Here is a 27,724-nt window from a genome sequence, read left to right as displayed (position 1 = left end):
GCACACTCACACACCATTCACTCACACATGCACACCTACGGGCAATTCAGCAACTCCAATTAGCCTCAGCATGTTTTTGGACTGTGGGGGGAAACCGGAGTACCCGGAGGAAACCCCACGACGACACAGGGAGAACATGCAAACTCCACACACATGTGACCCAGGCAGAGACTCGAACCCAGGTCCCAGAGGTGTGAGGCGACAGTGCTAACCACTGCACCACCATGCCACCCACGTTTTCCATTGTAGACTTGAGAAAATAAATCGCGGGCTATTCTATTTAAAAAGCTCGTAACGTCAGTGAGTTATAGTTCCCAGTATCATATGATGAGGAAACCTGACTTTAGATCACTGGCGGTCTTTGAAATGTACTCTTCAATTGTACAATATCATGAATAATTCTAGCCATGTGCTGCATGGGGCACTTTCTTGGAGCACAGTTAATAACCGGCTAATTCCACTGCAGTGTAATAGGAAATATTACTGGGGATCATTCCAGCCTGATCAGATACTGTAGCACCACCTCAGAAATTTAGAAGACAGATTTGATTTGATTCCATAAACTTTATTCATCCCAGGGGAACATTTTTTAATGGATGGATGGATGGATGGATGGATGAACAAGAAATTTCTTGCACTAGGCATTCACAAGCCCAATTCGAAAAGAAATGCAGCAACACTTCACCCTCACCATTTCCTGCTGACTACCATTAAATTAAGTTGCTTCCTCAAATGAATGATGGGTGGTTCTTAACACCATGGGTGCCAACTGGCTGGTTCGAAAGGCTGGTGTGTATGAAGGCTGTGAATGTGTATGTGTCAGGAAACATTTTACAGATCTGGTTTTAGTTTTATATCGATTGTCACGCCTGTTTTGGGGGATGGAAAAATATCACTTGTGACTTTCAACACAATCCCACTGCAGACTTTACATTCTTTCATCTGAATCTGGGACACTGACATTTACGAACCATCATTCCATCGGCTTCATCTTCTTCAGAAGAAGGTAAATCATACCTGTTATATACTCAAGGTGATTTGCAGATTGATATTCTTATTTGGTGTCCACTTCATGTTGACTCCCGTAGACCATATAGCTGGGATAATATAGAATGTTCTGTCTTCTGTCTGGTTCTTCAGGGAACCCAGTGTCATGTTCATTGTTGTGCTATTGCAGATTAATAATGACAGAATCTGTCCCTTTACATTTCTGATGATGTAATGAACTGGGTTGGGGTCCACATGCAGGATCCAAGTCCATTTGTTAATAACAATAAAGCCAGAACACAAACGTCAAATCCGCAGAAACAGACAGGAGTTGTAACAGGAGCAGGGAGAGAACAAAATCGAAATCGTTAGATGTACAAAGTAACGTAGGGAAATGTACGAAGAAACGTGCAATACCTCGCAAGATGCACATTGAGCAATAACAACATTTACCTGTTTTTGTACTATTCTGTCTTGATGATGTTGTAATGTATCACAGCACACACATGTAAAGCGCATTGGGGCAGAGAAATGCAGGAAAACGTTCAGGAAAACCCGCAAAATGAACATTGAAGAATGGCGATATTTATGGGATTCGGTAATAATTAACAGGTGAAACTAATCAACTGGTTCTGTAGAAACTATAGACTGGATTCTGGATCTGGAGGTTGATGATTGTCAGACGTGACAGAGGGTCTGAACCAGGCTCTGCCAGGGTGTCTGAATTCTGTTTATATTAATGTCTTTAGTGTTTAAAATGAAGGCATGGAGTGTCTGCTTTTGTCCTGTATGGAAGCATGTGCAGCTTGATGACTGTATCTGTAGGATAAGTAAACACACAATGTTTCAGTCAGACATTCCCCTCTTTTGTGTAGCATGTCTTTTATTCTGCTCTGCAAACTTCCTGTCTCCAAAGCTGAAAATGCTAGCAATGTGAATCTATAAGAATACAGTCTGTCTAAGAATAAACATACATTGTCTATTAGAATATTTATGCACTGGGCATTTAGTCTGTGTTTCAGGTTTTTTCTTTCCCTGCCAATAACGAGTCAGAAGCCACTTGTGTAGATCTTCAGATTCAGTCTTTATTGCAGCAGCGAGGTTACGACCACGGCTGGATACCCTGTCCAATACCGTTTAACACTAATTTTTATACATTTTCTTATCGTGTAACAAAATCTCGTCACCATTATGTGTGGCCATAATGTTTTTGTCATTTTTAACGATCACTTGATAAAACACTATTTGCTATTTTTGACATCCTCTGCCGGCCCCCGGAGGTTGGGCTCAGTCTGGTTCCTCCCAAGGTTTCTTGCTACTACTGAATATAAGAGCAGGCACAGATATACACTGATAAAAATGGCTAAATGAGAGACAGGTGTGCAATAGTAACAGGTGCTTTCACACCACTGGAACTTTTTTCTGGAACCAGAAACGTTTGCTTTGTTCACACCACTGGAAGTCAGCCCGATGGTAGCTCCTCAGAGGATGTTCCGGAACTCTCTTTTAGTACCTACAGTACTCCAGAAAGGTTTTACATGGTACACTGATACTGAAGAATGATCCGCGATACTCCTTTGATTAAAAACAATACTGTTTACTGTTTCATTAGTATCGGTACTTTAGGAATGTTCCCTATGAGTCGCATTGCTGTGCAGCAGCTGGTCAGTAGCTGAAATGCCTCCCTCTCTCTCTCCCTGCCGTCAGAGTAGGTGTGTGACGCAAGATTTTCTCACGCTGCAGCTTTGACAGACAGGATAATGGGCAAAAAGACCCTTTTTTGGGGACAGAGTTTGTTTGATTCTGTTCAGCTAAAAGATTCATTCTGATTCGCTCACCAACTCATTCAGTGGCACTTCCTGTTTGCATAAAATAGATTGGAAACACTTGTGTTTCGATATGTCAAAAAAACAGCCTATTATTTAGGCTAAATAATTAAGGAGTAATCTAAACAACACTAATAAGACAAGTGAGAAAAATAATATTTGTTGTTCAATTATAGTCTAAGCCTCTAAACACTGTACCTTAGCTACTCATGTTTGTCAAAAATGCAAACCTAACAGCATATCGCATGGTCAGCAAACAAATCGAAATGCTAATAAACCTCATCATTTTAAACTGAAAATTTTGAAAATGTTGCATCTCTAAAATCCAGTTGCAGCATATAGGAAGCTATTGCACATGTAGGTTATATACCCATTCACCAGCTCGGTCGTTTATTCACTGTAGGCATATATATTCAGCCCCAAGTTTCATTTCTAGCCAATCAAACGCTCACTTATAGCATGCCCTTACATGGCTCGCTGGCTCTCATTGGCCATAGTCCAGGAGGGAAGCAGCATTAAACAAATCTTTGCAGGGAAGTGAACATGAGCGTATAGTTTCTATAAGGGATTCATAGAAATGCTGGTCTTCTCTGGAATATAATGGCACTGAATGCTATTCTTTCTGTGGTGATTAAAGCGCCAAAAAAATGCATTAGAAAAATTCAACAGCAATGTCTCTCAGCAGAAGTCATGACCCATTTATGGATGATAATCACTAGCCAGTATAATTTTGGCAAATATCACTGGTGCCGCTGGTGAAACTTGCCAGTGCTTATTAGTGGATTAACGTTACATATTTTTTTCTGTGAAAACAAAAGATTGATCTGCTGGCCAGATAAGTATCATGAACGTGTCACAGGTCATATTAAGTAAAATATGAATAAAAGGCTGTGTCCCATTTTGATTGTGATTGATCCCTGCAATAACTAAAAAAACATGGGTCAGGGTACCTAACAGAGGCACAAAAGTAGAATCAATACATGAATACAAACACACAATAAACATAACAGACATGAAATCAACGAAGGGCTAGTAAAGGTTCTAAACACAGGGGGATGAACGGAATCGACAGAGACCCCTGCTGTCCAAATAGGGAAGCAACTGGTAGGACTGGAAGAGGCAGAGACCGATCCTGACAGTCAGCTATCTAGTTAGCTAATGTTCACTGACGTTAATTAATGTTAGCTAGCTGACATTAGACGAAAGATGGCATAAAGTTATTGTTCAAAAAGAGTTAATATTAACATTATTATTATTTTATAATAATATTACCATTTTATCTTATCATAAATATTATTATAACACAACAAACTAAAAGTACCCAGCTCGCCTTGTTACGTCTATGCCAGCTCAGCCGTCTGAGGGATGCTCCAGTGCTTTGCATAACGTAGGTTCCCATGACAACAGGGGTACAGTTACCCAGTGCTGGGCCATAAACCAGTAACCCTAATGCACCCAGCAACCAGTAACACTACTGCTGGGTCATGACTGGGTACTCTGTTTGAAAATAAATTAGAATCAGAAAAAAATTATTATTGTTTGTACTGACACTATAGCGTAAAAATGCATCAAATACATTAAAATTAATATTTCCATAAATGAAGTTTTTTTCCGAAATTAACGTGTTTCTGAACAACATAGGAGAACAGATTCTGTGGTCAAACAGCTTGACTGTATGATCGCCATGATCAGTTCTTACAAGCAGCACATGAATGTTAATAATGGAAGCATTCACAGCATTCGGGTTTTGCGTTGTTCATCTGAAGGCTGCTGCATGTTGGTTACACTGATCGCATGTAACAGCTGTCAGAAGGGTAACTTACTGCAGAATGGCTGCTTCCTTCCTGCTTTTACACACTGGTACAGCTGGCTCTCCGTTGTCTTTCCATACACCAGTGGTTCTCAAACTCGGTCCTCAGGCCCCACTGCCCTGCTTGTTTTCCAGCTATTCCTGCCCCACACATAAGTCCCAGCTGTCTTTCAGCTTCTGATTGACTGAACACACCTGATCCAGGTAATCAGCAGTGTGTAGGGCAGGGATAGCTGGAGAACAAGCAGGGCAGTGGGGCCTGAGGACCGAGTTTGAGAACCACTGGCATACACTAACATTTTACAGTACAATGTTCAGTACATGATGTATGACTTTTGAGTCCCTGAAAGATTAGTATGCAGTATTACTTAAACAGATTCTGTGTACATATGAATGTTTTCCTGCATCACAGCTTCCCTTCAGCTGAGGGAGACATGACTGGGGCAGAGAGCTTCATCCTCATTGGCTGCCTGCTGCAAGGTGAGACACGGCCAACGTTGGGGGGGGGGGGGGGGGGGGGAGACAGTCTTCATTAAGGTCTATTCTTACTATGTTTCCTATGTGTACAGCAATCGCTGGACTCAGTTTAATTTAATATCCTGTATTTTAGAATTGATGACATTAATGTAATATACTGACTTGTGTGTTACAGTGTAAATGTACAGCAGTGTTTCTTGGTATGATTACAGGGGCCCTGTGCAGTACCTGGTCAGCCTGGATGCCTCAGAACATACAAGCTCTGCATGGATCCTGTGTGCTGATTCCCTGCACATTCCAGATTCCATCTGACCAGTCAAAAAATCTGAAAAAGCCAATCGGAATATGGAGGATAAATACAAAGACAGGAAATTATGTGTTTTCATCTAATAAAACATTTAAAAATGACATCCAAGGAAAGATAATCGGAAGATTAACAAAGAAAAACTGCACCACAGTCCTGAATAATATTACAAAGGACCGGACTGATGGTTATTTCCTTAGGATTGAAGGCACCGGTAACCTTAAGTATAATTTTGATGAGAAAGTGAAAATTGATGTAAAAGGTACAGCTGCTTTATATTTGATATTAGTGTTTATTATTATTTTACTAATACAGAGAGATTTACAAAAACTTGACTTCATGTTTCTTGGATGTATTTCAGTTTCAGTGAATGTGAGTATTGGTGGATTTAAGCTGTGATATAATGTGATATGAATCATGTGACTCTTTGTCTCTGTGTCTTCCAGACTCTCCACCCAGCCCCCAGATCACCATAAACAGGGACATGGTGAAGGAGGGGGGCTCTGTGACTCTGAGGGAGGGGGACTCTGTGACTCTGAGGGAGGGGGGCTCTGTGACTCTAAGGGAGGGGGACTCTGTGACTCTGAGGGAGGGGGACTCTGTGACTCTGACCTGTTCGGCTCCAGCTCCCTGTCCATCACTCCCCCCGTCTCTGTCATGGACCCCCAGGCTGAGTGACAGTATCACTGTATTTCAGGAGAATGATGATCACACTAAACATGTATCTTCTGTTATGAACTTTACTGCCTCACATCTCCACCATAAGGAGGAAGTCAAATGTACAGCAGTTTACAGTCTCCAAGCCAACAACAGTGAGAGGACATCCCACACAAATGTGACTCTCAATGTTCAGTGTGAGTCCATTTTCATCAAATATCATTTCATGAAATTTCTTTATGAGATCTAGTATCATAATCTCTCTGTCAATTAAAATCAGACCTATATTGTTCCTGATCGACATAAGTCTTATTCCTGAGTTTTGCCTAGAACGTTTCTTTAACATTCCCACAGATTCTCCTAAAAACACTTCGGTGTTAAATGGAAAAGACCGGAGTCTAACCTGCAACAGTGATGCCAACCCAGCAGTGAACAATTACACCTGGTATAAAGTGACTGGGAGTGAAATTAAAGTTGTTTCACACAGACAGAACCTCACCTGTAATATCACTGAGGTCAGTGGACAGTATTACTGTCAGGCTCGGAATAAACACGGCCTGCAGAATTCAAGCACTGTGCAGCTCGACAGTGAATGTGAGTATTACTTAATGTAACTTCCTGATCAGATAAATTATAATTTTCCATTGTATTTATCTGAACATCTGAATTTCTACAGATTTTCATCTCTTGTATTTCTCAAATTATTTAATTTCCCTTATTTCCATTACATTCTCATTTATTTATTTATCAGACATTACTGTCCAAGGATATGCACAAGGCAGGCAGATAAAACGTCTGAAGGAGCCAGTTTAAGTCTAGTGCTGCCAGGCTGAATTTATGCAGCTGCATATTATCATTGGATTAGGAATGATATAAACCATTATTAGAAGCTAACATCAGAGAAGCTATTCAAACCATAACACAACAAGGACTTGGTTCCTACAGGACAAATGCAAAATACAAGGAAAAAGCATTTAATTTTGCCAAGTGAAAGTATAACATTGGAAAGTCTATGAAGGCAGAGAGTAGGAGGGTCAGTGGGGGGATGAGCTGGTGAGGTTTTCCTAAAAGAGATGGGAGGTGAACTTGGTGCAAGAGCCTACAGCAAATCAGTGGAGATTCAGAAGGAAGAGGGAGAGTGTTTCAGCTGATTGAGTATCAGGAAAACTGCTGCATTTATGAACCATCTGCATTGGCTTAAACAGCACGTGCTGACAGCCCTGGCAGTATAGAGTGATATTACTCTAGTCAAGAGATGATAAGTGTCCGGAGAAGGAGTTAAGCTGCATAATCTGATAGATGTCATCTGATTTTCCTGCTATTATACAAAGCAAAACACGTGATTGACAGAAATCATACATGTGGTCAGAAAATGAAAGCTGTAAGTTCCTAGACAAGGTGACAGCGTTGGTGATCCACACTGTACTGTGATGTCATGATGAATGTTTGGGTTAGAAGGGAAGACACAATAAATTGTCGACAACCCTGTATACACAGTTATATTTTATATTGTTTATACAGATCATGTGATACAAATAGTGGATTTTATCAATTCAGATTCAGTGTCCTGCAAACACACATACAGACGTTCTGGCCTGCAGCCTGCAGAACCCAGGGACGGATTACGGACCAGGCCAGCGGGGTCGCTGCCCAGGGGCCCTTGGGGTGTAGGGGGCCCCTGGGGCCCCTAGCCCAAAACAATTTGCAACGCTTATCAACAATGTATTTTCGTTTGTCTATTTTAGAGGGCCCTATTTTGGAGGGCCTACATTCTTTGATCCTCTCCCTACAAGGGCCCCTGACCCTATAGGGAGGGCGTTTGGCTGCCAAGGGCCCTTGAATTGTGGTGGTTGTGGTGGTGGTGGTGGGGGGGGGCCCTCGCGAACGTTTTGCCCAGGGGCCCAGACAACCCATAATCCGTCCCTGGCAGAACCTCCTCTGTGATGGGAGGGAGTCAAAAAGACTCTGAGAAGGATCAGAAGAGTCTTTCACCTGTTTGATGGTGTTATGGCTGCAGCTGTTTTGTAGATTCCAAGGGTGGGAGTGAGAGGGTCAGATTCTGCTGTTCTCATAATCTGCTGCAGATTTAACATCATTTTATATAAATTAGAAAATATTCTTTATCGCTTTATTTTTCAAATGTGCAAAGACGTCAAATCCATTATTATGTATGGGAGATATTTTCTGCAAAAAATAAATTGAAAATGAAAATGATAAAATAATAATAACCCCCAGTGCCAGGACGAGTCTCGTCAGCCTGTCATGTGCCCGTTTGGCCAACAGAGGTCATTGTTTCCAGCCTAGTGTGCTAAACGTCCACACCTGTGTTTGTTTGATAATTAGTATTTAGAATTTAATGGCTCATTACCAATGTATATATTTGTCTGCCCTCATCTGGCTCTTCAGCTCAGTCATTGTTGTGTGTCACAGATTGTAAATCTGTTTCTAGTCTTTATTAGCATAAATAAAAGATACTTTTGTGAAGACCGACATCCTTCCTGGATTCCAGACGTGACACCCAGTAGCAGCAAAGCCAGCTGCCAGTGGAGGAGTGACCAGTACAAAGTGACTGAGGGTGACAGGAATACTGTCACATAGTAACAGGAACTGTCTTCCCAAAGTTACATTCAGTGACACTGTCATGTGCAACTGAAGGGCTCAGAATGAGAAATATGAAAACTCAAATCATATATACATTATAAGGAATCTGAGATTCACTGACATACTTTGAAGTAATAAATAGTTGCCCCCCCCCCCCCCCCCCTGCAGGTGTGTGTGAGACGTGTGATACAATGTGATATGAATCAAGTGATTCTTTGTCTCTATCTCTTCCAGACTCTTCACCCAGCCCCCAGATCACCATAAACAGGGACATGGTGAAGGAGGGGGGCTCTGTGACTCTGAGGGAGGGGCACTCTGTGACTCTGAGGGAGGGGGACTCTGTAAATCTGACCTGTTCGGCTCCAGCTCCCTGTCCATCACTCCCCCCGACTCTGTCATGGACCCCCAGGCTGAGTGACAGTATCACTGTATTTCAGGAGAATGATGATCACACTAAACATGTATCTTCTGTTATGAACTTTACTGCCTCAGATCTCCACCATAAGCAGGAAGTGAAATGTACAGCAGTTTATAGCCATCAAGCCAACAACAGTGAGAGGACATCCTACACAAATGTGATTCTCAATGTTCAGTGTGAGTCCATTTTTATCATATTTCATTTCAAGAAATTTCTTTATGGGATCTAGTATCATAATCTCTTTGTGAATTAAAATCAGACCTATATTGTTCCTGATCGACATAAGTCTTATTCCTGAGTTTTGCCTAGAACGTTTCTTTAACATTCCCACAGATTCTCCTAAAAACACTTCGGTGTTAATTGGAAAAGACAGGAGTCTAACCTGCAGCAGTGATGCCAACCCAGCAGTGAACAATTACACCTGGTATAAAGTGAATGGGAGTGAAATTAAAGTTGTTTCACACAGACAGAACCTCACCTGTAATATCGCTGAGGTCAGTGGACAGTATTACTGTCAGGCTCAGAATAAACACGGCCTGCAGAATTCAAGCACTGTGCAGGTCCACTGTGAATGTAAGTAACACTCAGTATCACTTTCTGCTTAGTAAGTGATGATGTTCTATTTCTCCTGTGATGGTTTTCCTCCTTATTTGAACATAAGTATAAACATTCTTGCCAAATCCATGATTATACCAAAGTGGGCAGTAACCAGTACAAAGTGACTGAAGGTGACAGCAATACTGTCATATAGTATAACAGGGACTCTGTGAAAAGTTCATTCATACCACACAGATGTAAATCTGAATGTTCCAGAGCATATTTTGTAAAATTTCTGTGAGTTGTTTGAAATATGGTGTGAATTTCTGTGAATTTAAAGCAAATTTAAAGCAAATCTGAAGGATGTTATACAATATAATGGACACACCCTCTGTTTGCAGCTGTCAAAGCTCCGCCCACTTTGATTGGCGCTGCAGCAGGGGCTGCTGGGATGATTCTCACCTGCATCTTACTGACAATTATTCTCAAGTGAGTGTCTGTACCCGAATCTCCCCTGAATGAAAAGGTACCTGCTTTGATATACAGCTTTTAACAGTCTGTTCCTGATCAATTCATCATTTCCAGGAAAAGCTGCAGCAGGCAGAATCATGGCAGTAAGACACAGGAAACAGGAGAATTAACACCGACAAACCAGGTGAGTCTCTCTCATGGGCTGCAGACCCACACAAAGCACTGCATCACTGCACACAGACATGAGAGTATAGAGACATCATACAAAGTATGGACTTCATGATTCCTCTGTACATCTGTGTAACTTCTTAAAATATTATTAATCATATACTGAATTGGCTTTTCAGAATAAGTGTTACATTACTTCACATCTGATAAATTAGATGCAGTGTTTTCATTGTCGGTTAACAGACAATACTAAATTTGTATTTCTATTTTCCTTTAGTTCAAAATCCATTTCCATTATGTAATTTATTCTTATATATACTCTTATATACACACATATACACGTGATGTCATACATCGCGTACATAGATATTATGCTCTTTTTTTTACATTTTCAGTGAGCTCACTGGTTTTTTTTTTCAATTAACCGTCATCTTTCATTCTTGCAACCATATCATCACATCAGTGTGAAAATGACAGTCCTGAGCTGCTCTATGCCAGCATTGACCACAGCGGATTGACTGAACAGGGAACAGGAACCATCCGAGGGAGCTCACAGAGCACTGAGTACGCAGAGGTCAAGCTTAATACTCGGAAAGAGCAGGGAGGCACAGAGGAGAAGTCTGAGGCCCAGCAAGAACAGGAGCAGTATGTCAGTGTCTTGGGGGTCAAGCCTGAACCCAGTGATAAGAGGAAGGAATCCCAGGAACCTGGTAGTGGGGATGTGTCTGGATGTGGCTTCAGAGCCCCGGAATCTACAGAGACCCAGAAGAGGAAAACTGAAATTGGGGTGAAACAAGAGACCGTGGAGGACAGGAAGAGCTCAGGGCTGGATGATCTGCTTTACACACCTGAACCAAAGGAGGAAGCAACATATGCGAACATCTGCCGTCAGCTGGGCACCGAAGGTCCAGATAAGAGGTCTGCTACAGTGGGAGCTTCTGGAAATAAGCGGCAAAGAGGTGGAGATCAACAAGAGCATCATGCTGCCAAATTTTACCCACTGATCTCAGAAGAAAAGAGCACAAATGAGTGTGAGTATGCAGTGGTGAGGAAGTTCTAAAGTGCTCAGTAGGAAAGGCACCTCTATAGCGTGAAGTGTTAGTGCTGCCTGAGAGAGATAAGCCTAATGTATGTCTCCTGAAAAATAATAGGAGGAGCTATTCATCGTAAATAAGCATGCTGGGTATTGCAGTCAAAATACGTGCAGGCAGAATGCAGAATGTGAGTGTTTCAGCTTCAGAAGCCGTCTGATCCGTAGTTGTGTTTGAGTGTTTTCTGCTGATTTAGGAAAGTGGGGGCTGTATTGAGGATTTTTGGGGGGGGGCTGATTTTATTACAAGAGCTCATTTAAATGGGTAAAGGGGAAACGGAACGGGGTCGAGAGAGGGGTGTGTGAAGGAAGAGGGGGCAACTTCCCAGCTACAGCCAACGTTAACAAAGCCGGACTTGGGCTTCATAAAGGTCAGCGACAGTCCTCCTGCAGGAGCTCAGTAGCTGTGAGTAGGGTTATGGGCTTCATAAAGGTCAGCGACAGTCCTCCTGCAGGAAGGAGCTCAGTAGCTGTGAGCAGGGCTATGGGCTTCATAAAGGTCAGCGGGGGGGGGGAAGTTTGTGTAAAGGACGACTATATATTTTTGCAAAGTGAATTGTCTTTGTTATTTGGTGTCATAATAAACAATGTCAAATTTGATCTCAGTCTTCATTGTTACTGAGAAGGGAGCTGGGTTCAGTGTGTTCTGGTCTTGGTGGTGGTACACCTGTTCTCTGCCTTCCCAGGAACCGCCCTCTGACCCAGTTGGTCTCCTTTACTGGGTGCTTTCTGCTGTACTGGCAGCAAAGCATCACTGTCGAAATTACCTTGCTAATGATCTCATTAGATGAAATTACACATTGCTTGTCAATAAACTGCCTTCTGTTAATTATTGTATGAGGAATCTGTTTATTTTGCACTCAACTTTATCAATATTTTACTTTGGAGTTGAACAGTTTTACATGAACAGTACTGCATTAATAATCCTGCTATATTAAATAAAATGTTTTTTTTGTTTTTTTTTTACTTCAAGGAAATTTGTATTTGTTAAAATATTGGACTTCCTGCGCTACTTTGCATAAATTGTATTCCAAGACCTAACAATCTTTTAATTTCAAATATGAAAATTATTATTATTTTTTTTTAATGAAGGGTACTGTATATATTGTCATTAATATCCACAGCTGTTGTAGATGTCATGCCAGATGTTAGGTCAGAGATGAACCTTCACACTTTTGTGTATCCCTACGTAAAGATCAGCCGGCTGCCTCAACTCAATCTGCTGAAATGCTGCCACCTAGTGGAAATTATGTGCCGGTTTAATTCAATTTCAAGGAATTGGAAAAAAAAAATGAAAAACAACTTCTCGACTTGTGTTTTAAAATTCTGTTGTCGTAATATGTAATCAAAACTGTTTCTGCTGTGATATAAAGGAAATTTATTTTTTTATTATTTTGGCAGACACAACTTTTTATACTGAAGCTTATGAGTCACCTGAATTATGACTTATTGTCAGTCATTATACAGTTACATGTTCTAGGTGTTCAGCTTATGTGTCCATCATTTGTATACATGATTCTTTTCATGTGTAGGTCTACACATGTTTTTGTTTTATTAAAATCTGTGAATGCAATAAAACTTTTGGCAAGTTCAGTTTCAACATTTGATATATTGTCTTTGTTCTATTTTCAATTAAATACGGGTTTATATGATTTATAAATCATTACATTCTGTTTTTATTTACGTTCCACTAGGGGTCACGAGATCTCGCGATATTACAACACGGCGAGATTTCTCGTCGGAGTTAAAAGTGGTCACGCGAAGACGCTGCAAATCAGTTGCCGTAAGCATGTCGGCTTCTGAGGAAATTATCATTGCAGATGCCTCAGACACTTTTAAACGTTTTGCGTGGCAGCATTTTGAGTATAAACGGCGAAAGGCTGACAGACAGAACACAAACCATCTGTAAGCATTGCTGGAAAATAATACCGTACACAGCGGCTAACGCTACTGCTACGCAAAGCCATTTTCAGCACCATCATAGCTCTTTACTTAAATCCACTGCACCGGTGAAGAAAACACACAAAAAAAATGTTTTATGTTTGTTATTTACATTGTTTTGTTTATATTCTATTTTATGTTCAATTGAGAAGTCAAATAGGAGAGAAGCTTGTCATTTGAGTTTGTGGTGAAGTATTTTATGGTGCTAGATATTTGTTCTGTTCTGATGATGGTGATTGTTTAACACATTTCACCGTATTTAGAATTTTTGTCTTTCAAATTAACCAAATAAAAGGCTGCTTTCCAGTAATATATAAAAAAGTTTTTCTTAAAATATCGTCTCGTTCTCGTGAAGCCATGGCAATAACGTGTCTCGTCTCGTGGGCTGCGTATATCGTTACACCCCTACATTTCACACAGCACCCCAAGTTTTTGTAAATGGGGTTGTATGTGGTATGTTACAGTAGTGGGAATATTTACAACAAGATGTGCATGTAAAACATATGTGGATCAAAATGGATACTAAATAGAAAAACATAATATCACATATTTATATATTTATTAACTGAGCATATTGAAAGTGACATGCAGCTGATAAGCAACAGAGGCTAAAGGCCCAACGGGCCCAACAGTAAAGCTACCCTGCTTATCACAAGACCTGAACTGGCAATGTTCTGACAACTGTGCTAACCTGCTGACTCACGCACCACCCCCAGATTGTTGTATTTAAGTAACTTACTGTTGTGAAAAGCTTCCTTCCAGTTTTACAAATCTGAGGCATAATCTAACTGGTGTTGCGTTTCACAACCCAGATAGCATGTTTTTCATGGGTGGAGACAATTGTCATGACATTCTAGATAAAGTACAGGGCTTGGGACACTTGCTTGGTTCTGTAATAATGTTGCAAAATCACTGGTTTCATAACTGACTCATTTTGTTCTGTTCTGTTCTTCCATTTTGCTGCCCTAATATTTGGTGTTTCATATTATTGCAGAGGTGTCACTAATTAAAAAGCACCCAACGATGCTTGTCAATGACCTTTTTTAATTAAGAACAGCTCTTTAAGAACTATAATTTGGGTTTCAATATATTAGTACTTAGTAGCCAGACGATCAGCCTGATCTTGGAGTCTGGCCAGGTCCAGCCTTACTCTCCTAGCAGGTGGTGCTCTACTGGACTTAAGCTGAATATTTAGAGGGATGGCAGGCAGGTCCCCATAGAGCTGGACCTCCTGCCACACTCGTTCCCTGATAGGGTGGGTGTTATGTTGCATTGTCTGCTGCCAGTTAAATCGTGAATTGTCACAGCAGGGTACATTTCTTAAGGTTAAGGTAGAGTTCAGCCAGATGGATGTCAGCAAACACTTCCTGTAAGTGGAGTATGGCTGCATTTAAATACACTGCATGCAGTGACAGATCATGAAGATACACCACACAGCATGTCTGTGGAATATGGGCTTGCACACTCATTTTGAGGCACTTAAATTCCCAAATGACATCACTCAAAACTGTCAAAGCCCCTGGCTGGAGGAAAGGCCATCTTGACTTTGGGGGGCAGCTCCACCTTCCAGTACCCACTACAGTGGTCAGGGGAACTAAACCAGATTGACCCTGCAATGTAATCATGGGTGTTATCAATACGGGGAACTGGATAGAGTCCTTACTCATATTAATTTAGTCAACATCAGCTTGAGCAATGTGGTGCCATGAGGTATGAGTCTGCAGAATCACTAACACACTCTCCACTCTCTTCTTGTGCTTGGGATACTGCAAGGAACTTTGGGCCAAATATTGGGGGTAGTTGTGCTAGGCAGATTATATTAGATCTTTCTTCCATCGACCAGAGCATCTCTCCAGAGCTTCAATAATGGGCCCATAATTTTGTTGCTCTCCAGGAATGAGATCCAGGACATTTGTACTGGACTGCTTTACTAGCTCATAACAGGCAGCGACACCTCAATCAATAAAGGTCCATGTTTCGCTGTCTGGCACACAGAGTCGTCATGCCCCATGGATATAATGAGAGCGAGTTAAAGCAGTAGCTGACAGATCCCTTGCCAGAAAACATTGTCATCAGAGCTTTGTCTGGAAGGGGGCATTCAGAAAATCAGTGCAGTGGTAACTTCAGGACTCCTGGATCTACAAGGCCATGCAGAGGTTTCACTGCAGAGTGAGGCTGACGGTAGATTCTGAAAAATAGTTCAATATCATTGGAAATTCCAACTCTGTCCAGCTATGTTCAAACGAAGCAAGTGGAAGGTCACTAAGGGACTGGCTGTTATTCATAGTCCAAGGCATTAGTTCATGCTGCAGACCAGGCTGTTTAGATGTCCTGCCTTTCCAATCCCCATCCCGCCCTCTTTTAACTGTCTACTTCTGCTTCTTTCTGTTCTGCTCACTCGAAATTCAGGAACCGATGCTATATTGTGGATCCTGTGAATAGAATAGTGATACTTTATTCATCTCCACGGGAAAGTTACCTTTTTGTCCCTCCAATATTGCTGTCGACGAGACACACAGACAGGTGTACAGGTGAGAATGAGCTTGGTGATCACAGTGTAGGGTCAGTCAGTGTGCCTTTATATAGCGCCTTTAATGGCGGAATCACCCCAAGGCGTTTTACATGGGTGTGCTGTGATACATTACAACATCATTAAGACAGAATAATATGAAAACAGGGAAAAGAAAAGACAAAGAAATGAAGGAGAGAGAGAAAGCCAGATTACAATGGAGGAGAGGAACCAAAAATTCCCAAATAGGGAGAAAAAATCTCTGGGGGTTCGAGGTAAACTGATGCTTTAAATAGGGGGGTGAGAGCTGTCTACTCAGAGGAAATGGGGGGGGGGGAAGGAACCAGCAATGCTTTACATCAACAGGAAGATTATTTCAGTGCCTTTTCTGTGTTGTGAAACCAGTTAATCCAAAAAGTTCTTCACAGCCCTGTGTCATCTGTTTGCTGCCCTAAGCGAGTGAGTCTTACAATGAAGAATTTCTATTAATATTCCAATTATTATAGATGAACACTTCATTGTCATTCATTAGCGTTTTCATGGTCATTGTGATGTCATATATGGCTTCTAACGCATTGAAAGTGCAGAGTTCTTCTTCAACTGCCTCTGAATGATTAACATTTACAGGCTTTCTTTGCTTCAGTTCCATTAAGGTTATTAACTTTTTTAGTGAATGTCACTGTTTTTGTTAGACGTCACTCTTACTCACTGTACTCATTTGTCTTAAAGCTGTATTAACATCTGCATCTCAAAGGGATTTAAATTTCAAATGTAACTGCTATTAAATATCTTAAATACTCTTCATTTTTCCATGAGGATGCTTTGCTTTTGCTGGTTCTTGAAATTAAAAATTAGTGTATTTCATTCGGTGATATTTTATTTTTTTGCTGTTTTCCATAGGTAAAGTATTTTAGCAAAATTGTATTTGGAACTTCCAGTTTGCTGTTGAGCAGTAAGATTTTGCCCAACATTCAGTTAGGGAAGTGAGAGTACTTGGGTACGTTCTTACTGGAAAGTGAGCAAACACTGATGCATTTATACAGACATTGCATATCTATATAAGAGACTAGGGAAAGCTGTCAATTACAGTAACTGGCGTTGGGCGGGTCTTGATGTCCAGGCTGAGTGGTCAGTAGAGGGTATGCAAGTGACATCACAGCAGGCAGAATATACTCTGGTTATACCTATTCAGTGTCAAAACGACTGCGGCAGAATTAGCATTCAGCTTGAATGAAATAGGACAGAACTGTGATGTGATTAATTGTACAGAATGCTGCTATATGTAGCAACAACATGAATCTTAGCTCCGAAAAGTGGATTTGTGGTTGTCATTTTATGTCAGTTGGATGTTGGATTGTTTCTCTAAATGCAAATGTTATTTAAAGAAAAAACAGACTCTGCTTCTGGCCAGGCAGCATGTGCACATAGCTGAGACGACGCCGAGAGTCATGACTGGCACTGGCAGGTTGATCTTCCTTGGCTGGCTGCTGCAAGGTGAGACACGGCCAGCGAATGCCGGTAATATTCAGTCAGTAAGGGTTGACTTGCATTTTACGTACTGCCACTGGGATTTTTTGATTTCCACTTTGTAAAAAGTTTAATGAATGCAGTGTAATGTCTTCCGTTTTAGAATTTTAAATATTACTGTACCTATACTCACATGTTACAGTGTAAATGTACAGCAGTGTTTCTTGGTATGATTACAGGGGCCCTGTGCAGTACCTGGTCAGCCTGGATGCCTCAGAACATACAAGCTCTGCATGGATCCTGTGTGCTGATTCCCTGCACATTCCAGATTCCATCTAACTGGTCAAAAAATCTGAAAGACCCAGTCGGAATGTGGTGGTCAAAAAGAGGGGCCTCTAACAGGAAAATTGTGTTTGTTTCCAATAAACTTAAGAATGACATTCAAGGAAATATAATTGGGGATTTATCTGAGAAGAACTGCACCACAGTCCTGTACAATATTCTGATGAATTGGGCTGGTGATTTTTCCTTTAGGATTGAAGGCATCGGTAATCTTAAGTATAATTTTAATGAGAAAGTGAAAATTGATGTAAAAGGTACAGCTGCTTTATATTTTTTATTAGTGTTAATTATTATTTTACTAATAAAAATGTTGACTCCATGTTTGTTGAATGTATTTCAGTTTCAGTGAATGTGAGTATTGGTGGATTTAAGCTGTGATATAATGTGATATGAATCATGTGACTCTTTGTCTCTGTGTCTTCCAGACTCTCCACCCAGCCCCCAGATCACCATAAACAGGGACATGGTGAAGGAGGGGGGCTCTGTGACTCTGAGGGAGGGGGACTCTGTAAATCTGACCTGTTCGGCTCCAGCTCCCTGTCCATCACTCCCCCCGTCTCTGTCATGGACCCCCAGGCTGAGTGACAGTATCACTGTATTTCAGGAGAATGATGATCACACTAAACATGTATCTTCTGTTATGAACTTTACTGCTTCATATCTCCACCATAAGCAGGAAGTCAAATGTACAGCAGTTTACAGGCTCCAAGCCAACAACAGAGAGAGGACATCCTACACAAATGTGACTCTCAATGTTCAGTGTGAGTCCATTTGGATCAAATTTCATTTCATGAAATTTCTTTGTGGGATCTAGTATCATAATCTCTCTGTGTGAATTAAAATCAGACCTATATCGTTCCTGATCGACATAAGTCTTATTCCTGAGTCTTGCCTAGAACGTTTCTTTAACATTCCCACAGATTCTCCTAAAAACACTTCGGTGTTAATTGGAAAAGACCGGAGTCTAACCTGCAGCAGTGATGCCAACCCAGCAGTGAACAATTACACCTGGTATAGAGTGACTGGGAGTGAAATTAAAGTTGTTTCACACAGACAGAACCTCACCTGTAATATCACTGAGGTCAGTGGACAGTATTACTGTCAGGCTCGGAATGAACACGGCCTGCAGAATTCAAGCACTGTGCAGCTCGACTGTGAATGTGAGTATTACTTAATGTAACTTTCTGATCAGATAAATTATAATTTTCCATTGTATTTATTAGAACATCTTAATTTCTACAGATTTTCATCTCTTGTATTTCTCAAATTATTTAATTTCCCTTATTTCCATTACATTCTCATTTATTTTTTTATCAGACATTACTGTCCAAGGATATGCACAAGTCCATTTTGATAAAATTTCTGAGATCTGGTATCATAATTTTCTTGTGAATTTAATTCTGATGGATTTTATGCCTGATATAAGTGTTATTCTCTGGTTTCTTTAACACAAATTCTCCGAGAAGCACTTTAGTTTTAATTGGGTAAGACAGGAGTCTAACCTGCTGCAGTGATGCCAGCTCAGCAGTGAATGTTTACACCTGGTATAAAGTGACTGGGAGTGAAATTACAGCTGTTTCATACACACAGAACCTCACCTGTAATATCGTTGAGGTCACTGAGTGTGGACAGTATTACTGGTGGCAGTCTCACCTAGACCTGGGGCTGGAGGCATGGTGATGACCTGTCCTGGACATGGCACTGGAGGTGTGGCAGTGACCTCACCTGGGGTTGGTGGCCTCACCTAGGCCTGGGGGTGAAGGTGTGGCGGTGATCTCTCCTGGCCCTGGTGCTGGCGCCATGGCGACGACCTCTCCCAGGCCGGGCGATGGAGGTGTGGCGGTTCTGTGACACACGGCTTCTTCAGATATCACCGCTTCCTCATGGCCCTGCTTGTCCTGGGCTGCCTCTGCCATGCTTCCTGGGCCGGTGTGCTGGCGCCATGGCGACGACCTCTCCCGGACCTGGCACTGGGTGGTGGGACTGCAGCGGGTTCCAGAGAAGCGATGGGTGGTTGGACTAACAAACGGGAGGACTGAAACAGGGAAGGACTCAGGCAAACCGGAGGATCGATGATAATGATTGGACTGGGGAACACAGGACTGGGAAGCACATATATACAAGACTAACGAGGCAACGAATGGATGGCAGCTGGAGTGATTAATATGAGAGGAAGGACAAACAAATAACAGACATGGCCCGTTAGGGTCATCCTAAGGAGACAGGAGGGTCAGGGAGCTAATGGTGTGGCATGATGTTCCTGTTGAATTTATAATAATATAATGGACACACCCTCTGTTTGCAGATGTCAAAGCTCCGCCCACTTTGATTGGCGCTGCAGCAGGGGCTGCTGGGATGATTCTCACCTGCATCTTACTGACAATTATTCTCAAGTGAGTGTCTGTACTCGAATCTTCCCTGAATCTGCTTAGATAAACAGTTTTTAACTATCTGGTTCTGGTGACTTCATCATTTCCAGGAAAAGCTGCATCAGACGGAATCATGGCAGTAAGATACAGGAAATGGGAAAATTAACTTCGACAATCCAGGTAAGTCGTTTGCGTAGTGCTTTTCTCTGAAAATCGTGCAAATGCAAATACAAATGTGATTCCGCATCGTATTGGCCTTGTGTAGATTCCCGGTATGATGTCATATGTTGTAGCAGGACTGACTTTTTGAAGCCGTTTTTATTTGAACCAAATTTTCTGTTATTAACTGTTACTGTAACCTTGTTTTACAAATTATATTGTAAAATTTCACATGTATAATTTCTTTCCCTGATTTGCACTTTTGAAATCTATACAAAAACAAATTTCTCAGTGTGAAAATGACAGTGCTGAGCTGCTCTATGCCAGCATTGACCACAGCGGATTGACTGAACAGGGAACAGGAACCATCCGAGGGAGCTCACAGAGCACTGAGTACGCAGAGGTCAAGCTTAATACTCGGAAAGAGCAGGGAGGCACAGAGGAGAAGTCTGAGGCCCAGCAAGAACAGGAGTAGCATGTCAGTGTCTTGGGGATCGATCCTGAACCCAGTGATAAGAGGAAGGAATCCCAGGAACCTGGTAGTGGGGATGTGTCTGGATGTGGCTTCAGAACCCCGGAATCTACAGAGACCAAGAAGAGGATAATTGAAATTGGGGTGAAACAAGAGACCATGGAGGACAGGAAGAGCTCAGGGCTGGATGATCTGCTTTACACACCTGAACCAAAGGAGGAAGCAACATATGCGAACATCTGCCGTCAGCTGGGCACCAAAGGTCTAGATAAGAGGTAGCAACTGGGAGGCCAGCGGTGCCTATGATAGTCAGCAAGGTGATCTTGCCATTTTTAATCCACTGATTTCAGAAGAGAAGGGAGTGATGCAGTGATGAAGCAGGTTAACAATCTGCAGTATAAAATCCATCACAGCTGGATTATGGTATTCATACATTGGCAGTGAACTGTACTTATACTGTATGTGTCTTCTGAAAAATAATTTTGAGATGTGAAAGAAACAGTTTGTCTGATTTATTCGTGCTAATCGTAATACATTTTATGCAAAACCTTGTTCCAGTTTTATTGTTTTACTGTCATGTTTATAGAGCAATAATTTTTTGTAGTTGTTGTGCCACATGCTGTGAACCAGCTGGAACCAACCGTTGGAGTTTCATGATTCAGAACAGAAATTTAAATAACCACAAAAACAGGAAGTGACGGCAGTTAATGTGCTCCACCTATATAAACACTAAGACAGCACAGCTTGCTATGGAGTGTAGTTTGTTTTTTCCCCCTGCATGTATTTAATATTGATGGGTGGTGCAATGGGGTGGCATGGTGCTACAGTCATTAGCACTGTCACCTCCCTCCTCTAGGACCAGCATTTAAGTCTCTGCCAAGGCTCCATATGTGTGGTGTTTGCATGTTCTCCCCATGTCGTCGTGGGGTTTCCTCCGGGTACTCTGGTTTCAAGAACATGCTGAGGCTGATTGGAGTTACTAAATTGCCCGTAGGAGTGCATGTGTGAGTGAATGGTGTGTGAGTGAGTGGTGTGTGAGTGAATGGTATGTGAGTGAATGGTGTGTGAGTGAGTGGTGTGTGAGTGAATGGTGTGTGAGTGAATGGTGTGTGACTGAGTGGTGTGTGAGTATGTGGTGTGTGAGTGAATGGTGTGTGAGTGTGTGGTGTGTGAGTGTGTGGTGTGTGAGTGAGTGGTGTGTGAGTGAGTGGTGTGTGAGTCAGTGGTGTGTGAGTGTGTGGTGTGTGAGTGAGTGGTGTGTGAGTGAGTGGTGTGTGAGTGAATGGTGTGTGAGTGAATGGTGTGTGACTGAGTGGTGTGTGAGTGAATGGTGTGTGAGTGAATGGTGTGTGAGTGAGTGGTGTGTGAGTGTGTGGTGTGTGAGTGAGTGGTGTGTGAGTGAATGGTGTGTGAGTGTGTGGTGTGTGAGTGAATGATGTGTGAGTGTGTGCATGTGTGAGTGAGTGGTGTGTGAGTGAATGGTGTGTGAGTGAATGGTGTGTGACTGAGTGGTGTGTGAGTGAGTGGTGTGTAAGTATGTGGTGTGTGTGTGAATGGTGTGTGAGTGTGTGGTGTGTGAGTGAGTAGTGTGTGAGTGAGTGGTGTGTGAGTGAGTAGTGTGTGGTGTGTGAGTGAGTGGTGTGTGAGTGGTGTGTGAGTGTGTGAGTCAGTGGTGTGTGAGTGAATGGTGTGTGAGTGAGTGGTGTGTGAGTGAATGGTGTGTGAGTGTGTGGTGTGTGAGTGAATGATGTGTGAGTGAGTGGTGTGTGAGTGAGTGGTGTGTGAGTGTGTGGTGAGTGAGTGGTGTGTGAGTGAGTGGTGTGTGAGTGAGTGGTGCGTGTGTGAATGGTGTGTGAGTGAGTGGTGTGTGAGTGAGTGGTGTGTGAGTGTGTGGTGTGTGAGTGAATGATGTGTGAGTGTGTGCATGTGTGAGTGAGTGGTGTGTGAGTGTGTGGTGTGTGAGTGAATGATGTGTGAGTGTGTGCATGTGTGAGTGAGTAGTGTGTGAGTGAGTAGTGTGTGAGTGTGTGGTGTGTGAGTGAGTGGTGTGTGAGTGAGTGGTGTGTGAGTGAGTGGTGTGTGAGTGTGGTGTGTGAGTGAGTGGTGTGTGAGTGAGTAGTGAGTGAGTGGTGTGTGAGTGTGTGGTGTGTGAGTGAGTGGTGTGTGAGTGAGTGGTGTGTGAGTGAATGGTGTGTGAGTGAGTGGTGTGTGAGTGAGTGGTGTGTGAGTGAGTGGTGTGTGAGTGTGTGGTGTGTGAGTGAATGATGTGTGAGTGAGTGGTGTGTGAGTGAGTGGTGTGTGAGTGTGTGGTGTGTGAGTGAATGATGTGTGAGTGAATGGTGTGTGAGTGAGTGGTGTGTGAGTGAATGGTGTGTGAGTGAATGGTGTGTGACTGAGTGGTGTGTGAGTATGTGGTGTGTGAGTGAATGGTGTGTGAGTGAATGGTGTGTGAGTGTGTGGTGTGTGAGTGTGTGGTGTGTGAGTGAGTGGTGTGTGAGTGAGTGGTGTGTGAGTCAGTGGTGTGTGAGTGACTGGTGTGTGAGTGTGTGGTGTGTGAGTGAGTGGTGTGTGAGTGAATGGTGTGTGACTGAGTGGTGTGTGAGTGAATGGTGTGTGAGTGAATGGTGTGTGAGTGAATGGTGTGTGAGTGTGTGGTGTGTGAGTGAGTGGTGTGTGAGTGAGTGGTGTGTGAGTCAGTGGTGTGTGAGTGAGTGGTGTGTGAGTGTGTGGTGTGTGAGTGAGTGGTGTGTGAGTGTGTGGTGTGTGAGTGAGTGGTGTGTGAGTGAATGGTGTGTGAGTGTGTGGTGTGTGAGTGAATGATGTGTGAGTGTGTGCATGTGTGAGTGAGTGGTGTGTGAGTGAATGGTGTGTGAGTGAATGGTGTGTGACTGAGTGGTGTGTGAGTGAGTGGTGTGTGAGTATGTGGTGTGTGTGTGAATGGTGTGTGAGTGAGTGGTGTGTGAGTCAGTGGTGTGTGAGTGACTGGTGTGTGAGTGTGTGGTGTGTGAGTGAGTAGTGTGTGGTGTGTGAGTGAGTGGTGTGTGAGTGTGTGGTGTGTGAGTGAATGATGTGTGAGTGTGTGCATGTGTGAGTGAGTAGTGTGTGAGTGAGTAGTGTGTGAGTGAGTGGTGTGTGAGTGAATGGTGTGTGAGTGTGTGGTGTGTGAGTGAGTGGTGTGTGAGTGAGTGGTGTGTGAGTCAGTGGTGTGTGAGTGACTGGTGTGTGAGTGTGTGGTGTGTGAGTGAATGGTGTGTGAGTGAATGGTGTGTGAGTGAATGGTGTGTGAGTGTGTGGTGTGTGAGTGAGTGTAGTGTGAGTGAGTGGTGTGTGAGTGTGTGGTGAGTGAGTGGTGTGTGAGTGAGTGGTGTGTGAGTGAGTGGTGCGTGTGTGAATGGTGTGTGAGTGAGTGGTGTGTGAGTGTGTGGTGTGTGAGTGAATGATGTGTGAGTGTGTGCATGTGTGAGTGAGTGGTGTGTGAGTGTGTGGTGTGTGAGTGAATGATGTGTGAGTGTGTGCATGTGTGAGTGAGTAGTGTGTGAGTGAGTAGTGTGTGAGTGTGTGGTGTGTGAGTGAGTGGTGTGTGAGTGAGTGGTGTGTGAGTGAGTGGTGTGAGTGTGGTGTGTGAGTGAGTGGTGTGTGAGTGAGTAGTGAGTGAGTGGTGTGTGAGTGTGTGGTGTGTGAGTGAGTGGTGTGTGAGTGAATGGTGTGTGAGTGAGTGGTGTGTGAGTGAGTGGTGTGTGAGTGAGTAGTGTGTGAGTGTGTGGTGTGTGAGTGAATGATGTGTGAGTGAGTGGTGTGTGAGTGAGTGGTGTGTGAGTGTGTGGTGTGTGAGTGAATGATGTGTGAGTGAATGGTGTGTGAGTGAGTGGTGTGTGAGTGAATGGTGTGTGAGTGAATGGTGTGTGACTGAGTGGTGTGTGAGTATGTGGTGTGTGAGTGAATGGTGTGTGAGTGAATGGTGTGTGAGTGTGTGGTGTGTGAGTGTGTGGTGTGTGAGTGAGTGGTGTGTGAGTGAGTGGTGTGTGAGTCAGTGGTGTGTGAGTGACTGGTGTGAGTGTGTGGTGTGTGAGTGAGTGGTGTGTGAGTGAATGGTGTGTGAGTGAATGGTGTGTGACTGAGTGGTGTGTGAGTGAATGGTGTGTGAGTGAATGGTGTGTGAGTGAATGGTGTGTGAGTGTGTGGTGTGTGAGTGAGTGGTGTGTGAGTGAGTGGTGTGTGAGTCAGTGGTGTGTGAGTGAGTGGTGTGTGAGTGTGTGGTGTGTGAGTGAGTGGTGTGTGAGTGTGTGGTGTGTGAGTGAGTGGTGTGTGAGTGAATGGTGTGTGAGTGTGTGGTGTGTGAGTGAATGATGTGTGAGTGTGTGCATGTGTGAGTGAGTGGTGTGTGAGTGAATGGTGTGTGAGTGAATGGTGTGTGACTGAGTGGTGTGTGAGTGAGTGGTGTGTGAGTATGTGGTGTGTGTGTGAATGGTGTGTGAGTGAGTGGTGTGTGAGTCAGTGGTGTGTGAGTGACTGGTGTGTGAGTGTGTGGTGTGTGAGTGAGTAGTGTGTGGTGTGTGAGTGAGTGGTGTGTGAGTGTGTGAGTCAGTGGTGTGTGAGTGAATGGTGTGTGAGTGTGTGGTGTGTGAGTGAGTGGTGTGTGAGTGAGTGGTGTGTGAGTGAGTGGTGTGTGAGTGAATGGTGTGTGAGTGTGTGGTGTGTGAGTGAGTGGTGTGTGAGTGTGTGGTGTGTGAGTGAGTGGTGTGTGAGTGAGTGGTGTGTGAGTGAGTGGTGTGTGAGTGAATGGTGTGTGAGTGTGTGGTGTGTGAGTGAATGATGTGTGAGTGAGTGGTGTGTGAGTGAGTGGTGTGTGAGTGTGTGGTGAGTGAGTGGTGTGTGAGTGAGTGGTGTGTGAGTGAGTGGTGTGTGTGTGAATGGTGTGTGAGTGTGTGGTGTGTGAGTGAGTGGTGTGTGAGTGAGTGGTGTGTGAGTGTGTGGTGTGTGAGTGAATGATGTGTGAGTGTGTGCATGTGTGAGTGAGTGGTGTGTGAGTGAGTGGTGTGTGAGTGTGTGGTGTGTGAGTGAGTGATGTGTGAGTGTGTGCATGTGTGAGTGAGTAGTGTGTGAGTGAATGGTGTGTGAGTGAGTGTGTGGTGTGTGAGTGAGTGGTGTGTGAGTGAGTGGTGTGTGAGTGAGTAGTGTGTGAGTGTGGTGTGTGAGTGAGTGGTGTGTGAGTGAGTGGTGTGTGAGTGAGTAGTGAGTGAGTGGTGTGTGAGTGTGTGGTGTGTGAGTGAGTGGTGTGTGAGTGAGTGGTGTGTGAGTGTGTGGTGTGTGAGTGAATGATGTGTGAGTGTGTGCATGTGTGAGTGAGTGGTGTGTGAGTGAGTGGTGTGTGAGTGTGTGGTGTGTGAGTGAATGATGTGTGAGTGTGTGCATGTGTGAGTGAGTAGTGTGTGAGTGAGTGGTGTGTGAGTGAGTGGTGTGTGAGTGAATGGTGTGTGAGTGTGTGGTGTGTGAGTGAGTGGTGTGTGAGTGAGTGGTGTGTGAGTCAGTGGTGTGTGAGTGTGTGGTGTGTGAGTGAATGGTGTGTGAGTGAATGGTGTGTGAGTGAATGGTGTGTGAGTGTGTGGTGTGTGAGTGAGTGTAGTGTGAGTGAGTGGTGTGTGAGTCAGTGGTGTGTGAGTGACTGGTGTGTGAGTGTGTGGTGTGTGAGTGAGTGGTGTGTGAGTGAGTGGTGTGTGAGTGTGTGGTGTGTGAGTGAGTGGTGTGTGAGTGAATGGTGTGTGAGTGTGTGGTGTGTGAGTGAATGATGTGTGAGTGTGTGCATGTGTGAGTGAGTGGTGTGTGAGTGAATGGTGTGTGAGTGAATGGTGTGTGACTGAGTGGTGTGTGAGTGAGTGGTGTGTGAGTATGTGGTGTGTGTGTGAATGGTGTGTGAGTGAGTGGTGTGTGAGTCAGTGGTGTGTGAGTGACTGGTGTGTGAGTGTGTGGTGTGTGAGTGAGTAGTGTGTGGTGTGTGAGTGAGTGGTGTGTGAGTGTGTGAGTCAGTGGTGTGTGAGTGTGTGGTGTGTGAGTGAGTGGTGTGTGAGTGAGTGGTGTGTGAGTGAATGGTGTGTGAGTGTGTGGTGTGTGAATGAATGATGTGTGAGTGAGTGGTGTGTGAGTGAGTGGTGTGTGGTGAGTGAGTGGTGTGTGAGTGAGTGGTGTGTGTGTGAATGGTGTGTGAGTGTGTGGTGTGTGAGTGAGTGGTGTGTGAGTGAGTGGTGTGTGAGTGTGTGGTGTGTGAGTGAATGATGTGTGAGTGAGTGGTGTGTGAGTGAGTGGTGTGTGAGTGTGTGGTGTGTGAGTGAATGATGTGTGAGTGTGTGCATGTGTGAGTGAGTAGTGTGTGAGTGAGTAGTGTGTGAGTGAGTGGTGTGTGAGTGAATGGTGTGTGAGTGAGTGTGTGGTGTGTGAGTGAGTGGTGTGTGAGTGAGTGGTGTGTGAGTGAGTAGTGTGTGAGTGTGGTGTGTGAGTGAGTGGTGTGTGAGTGAGTAGTGAGTGAGTGGTGTGTGAGTGAGTGGTGTGTGAGTGAGTGGTGTGTGAGTGTGTGGTGTGTGAGTGAATGATGTGTGAGTGTGTGCATGTGTGAGTGAGTGGTGTGTGAGTGAGTGGTGTGTGAGTGTGTGGTGTGTGAGTGAATGATGTGTGAGTGTGTGCATGTGTGAGTGAGTAGTGTGTGAGTGAGTGGTGTGTGAGTGAATGGTGTGTGAGTGAATGGTGTGTGAGTGAGTGGTGTGTGAGTGCCCTCTGATGGGTTGGCCCCCCGTCCTGAGCTGTTCCCTGCCTCGTGCCCATAGGCTCCAGACCCCCCATGACCCTGAATAGGATAACAGATGGTGGTATGTGCTACTGGCTTGTTCAGTTTCTTTGGTCGCACTTGCTTGGTGTATTTTGGGTTGACTCACTTGGATATTTTGGTTGAGTTCGGTTAATTTGTTGTTAATTATATCAGCATTGCAATGGGCACACATTACAATGGTGACATCATGAAAGGATGTGATGTAAGAAAGATTTTGAAATATCAGAATTCATTAAAATGTTGTGAACACCAGGCTGCCCTCTTGTGTTTGCACAAGCGTCTTGCACACAGGATGTCATCAC

At 43.5% G+C, this 27,724-nt stretch overlaps 2 protein-coding genes across 2 annotated transcripts; both read left to right on the top strand.

The window, feature by feature from the left end:
* The first annotated feature begins 861 nt into the window (after positions 1 to 861).
* On the top strand, positions 862 to 27,674 carry LOC125715103 (B-cell receptor CD22-like). Its single transcript, XM_048986343.1, has 12 exons — positions 862 to 1,006; positions 5,036 to 5,103; positions 5,313 to 5,666; positions 5,851 to 6,258; positions 6,416 to 6,655; positions 18,031 to 18,366; positions 18,526 to 18,765; positions 19,911 to 19,998; positions 20,085 to 20,154; positions 20,426 to 23,763; positions 24,219 to 25,154; positions 26,310 to 27,674. Exons 2-10 carry the CDS (start codon positions 5,058 to 5,060, stop codon positions 20,606 to 20,608), a joined length of 1,965 nt encoding a protein of 654 aa, XP_048842300.1. The 5' UTR covers positions 862 to 1,006; positions 5,036 to 5,057; the 3' UTR covers positions 20,609 to 23,763; positions 24,219 to 25,154; positions 26,310 to 27,674.
* LOC125714986 (nectin-1-like) lies at positions 9,015 to 12,946 on the top strand. Its single transcript, XM_048986168.1, has 5 exons — positions 9,015 to 9,256; positions 9,414 to 9,653; positions 10,019 to 10,106; positions 10,203 to 10,272; positions 10,720 to 12,946. The coding sequence occupies exons 1-5, from the start codon at positions 9,136 to 9,138 to the stop codon at positions 11,314 to 11,316; spliced, it is 1,116 nt and encodes a 371-aa protein (XP_048842125.1). The 5' UTR covers positions 9,015 to 9,135; the 3' UTR covers positions 11,317 to 12,946.
* Positions 27,675 to 27,724: the final 50 nt, after the last annotated feature.

Source organism: Brienomyrus brachyistius, chromosome 19 (genome assembly GCF_023856365.1).
Source record: "Brienomyrus brachyistius isolate T26 chromosome 19, BBRACH_0.4, whole genome shotgun sequence".
Lineage (NCBI taxonomy): Eukaryota > Metazoa > Chordata > Actinopteri > Osteoglossiformes > Mormyridae > Brienomyrus > Brienomyrus brachyistius.
Note: the sequence above shows the minus strand (reverse complement) of the source record. Positions and strands in the feature narration are given on the sequence as shown.